The 1,163-nt window shown below is 43.4% G+C and overlaps 1 protein-coding gene across 1 annotated transcript; it reads left to right on the forward strand.

The window, feature by feature from the left end:
* Positions 1-6: 6 nt before the first annotated feature.
* RAI2 (retinoic acid induced 2) lies at positions 7-846 on the forward strand. The gene has a single exon (XM_039852255.1). The coding sequence runs from the start codon at positions 25-27 to the stop codon at positions 472-474; it is 450 nt and encodes a 149-aa protein (XP_039708189.1). The 5' UTR covers positions 7-24; the 3' UTR covers positions 475-846.
* Positions 847-1,163: the final 317 nt, after the last annotated feature.

The raw sequence follows: 1,163 nt of genomic DNA on the forward strand, positions 1-1,163 counted from the left end.
GTGGTGGAGAAACTGCCAAGAGGCATGGAAATGCCCTTTGTCCCTGCCACGACCCGTGAGGCCTTGGCCATGATGAATAGCCACATGGGTAGCAGCAACACCGCCCAGCCACACAGCCAGCCCAGCCAGCCCAGCAGCATGGTCAAAGCTGAAAATAACATTGAGATGGTGAGCGACTCCCAGGCATCCAAGGTGATTGTCTCAGTGGAAGACGCCATGCCTACTGTCTTCTGTGGCAAAATCAAAGGTCTCTCGGGAGTGTCCACGAAAAACTTCTCCTTCAAAAGAGAAGACTCCGTGTTTCAGGGCTATGACATCAACAGCCAAGGAGAAGAGTCCGTGGGAAACACGGAATCCCTTAGGAAACCCGTCGTCAAAAGCCGGAGCATAAAGTTCAAGAAAGTGAACTCCCAGGAAATACACATGCTCCCGATCAAAAAACAACGGCTGGCCACCTTTTTTCCAAGAAAGTAAATAATGGCTTTTTAAAATTTTTATGATTATAATATGGGGAAAGGTGCATTGGTTTTATAAAAAGGCATTTAAAACAAATTATCTTTGTTAATTATTTTGGGGAGTAGTTGGGAAGCAGGAAGGCAAATTGGCTCTAGAGGCCTGTAAGCTAGTATCATTTTCTTTTTTAATTTTTGACTTTTCACAAATGAGTAAATAAGAGCAACCTATTTTTCAAGCAGATTGCACATTTTTTGCAGCTTTAATGGAATATTGGGTGAATCAGAGGGGTAAAAAAAGCTATTTTCATTGCCACAAAGTGCTTTGATGATGTAATACCTAATAAAGGGTAGGATGAATATTTCACAATAAATGTTTGTTTGCACTAATTGATTGCAGCATTCTATCATTTAAAAAATTCGCATTCCTTAACTGGCCTGGTTTGGACCAAACTTTTGCTCTTAAAGCGCTACAAGGTGCTCTGTGTTTAGAGACCTAAGCTCTTCAGGCATATTGGCAAAAAGAGACTCCATTGGCCTGTGTCCCCACAAAAGGAGGATTAGGAATACTTATGACCTTGAGCAAGTCGCTTCCCCTTCTAGGCCTCCATTTCTTCATTTGTAAAAATGTGGCAAGGGGGTGGGGGTGGGGAGGTGAGTTTCAAGTACCCAAGGCCCTTCTAGTTCATAGGGACCCTGGCGTGTGTAGAG

This window comes from Pteropus medius, unplaced genomic scaffold, assembly GCF_902729225.1.
Source record: "Pteropus medius unplaced genomic scaffold, Ma_sr-lr_union100, whole genome shotgun sequence".
Classification (NCBI taxonomy): Eukaryota; Metazoa; Chordata; class Mammalia; order Chiroptera; family Pteropodidae; genus Pteropus; species Pteropus medius.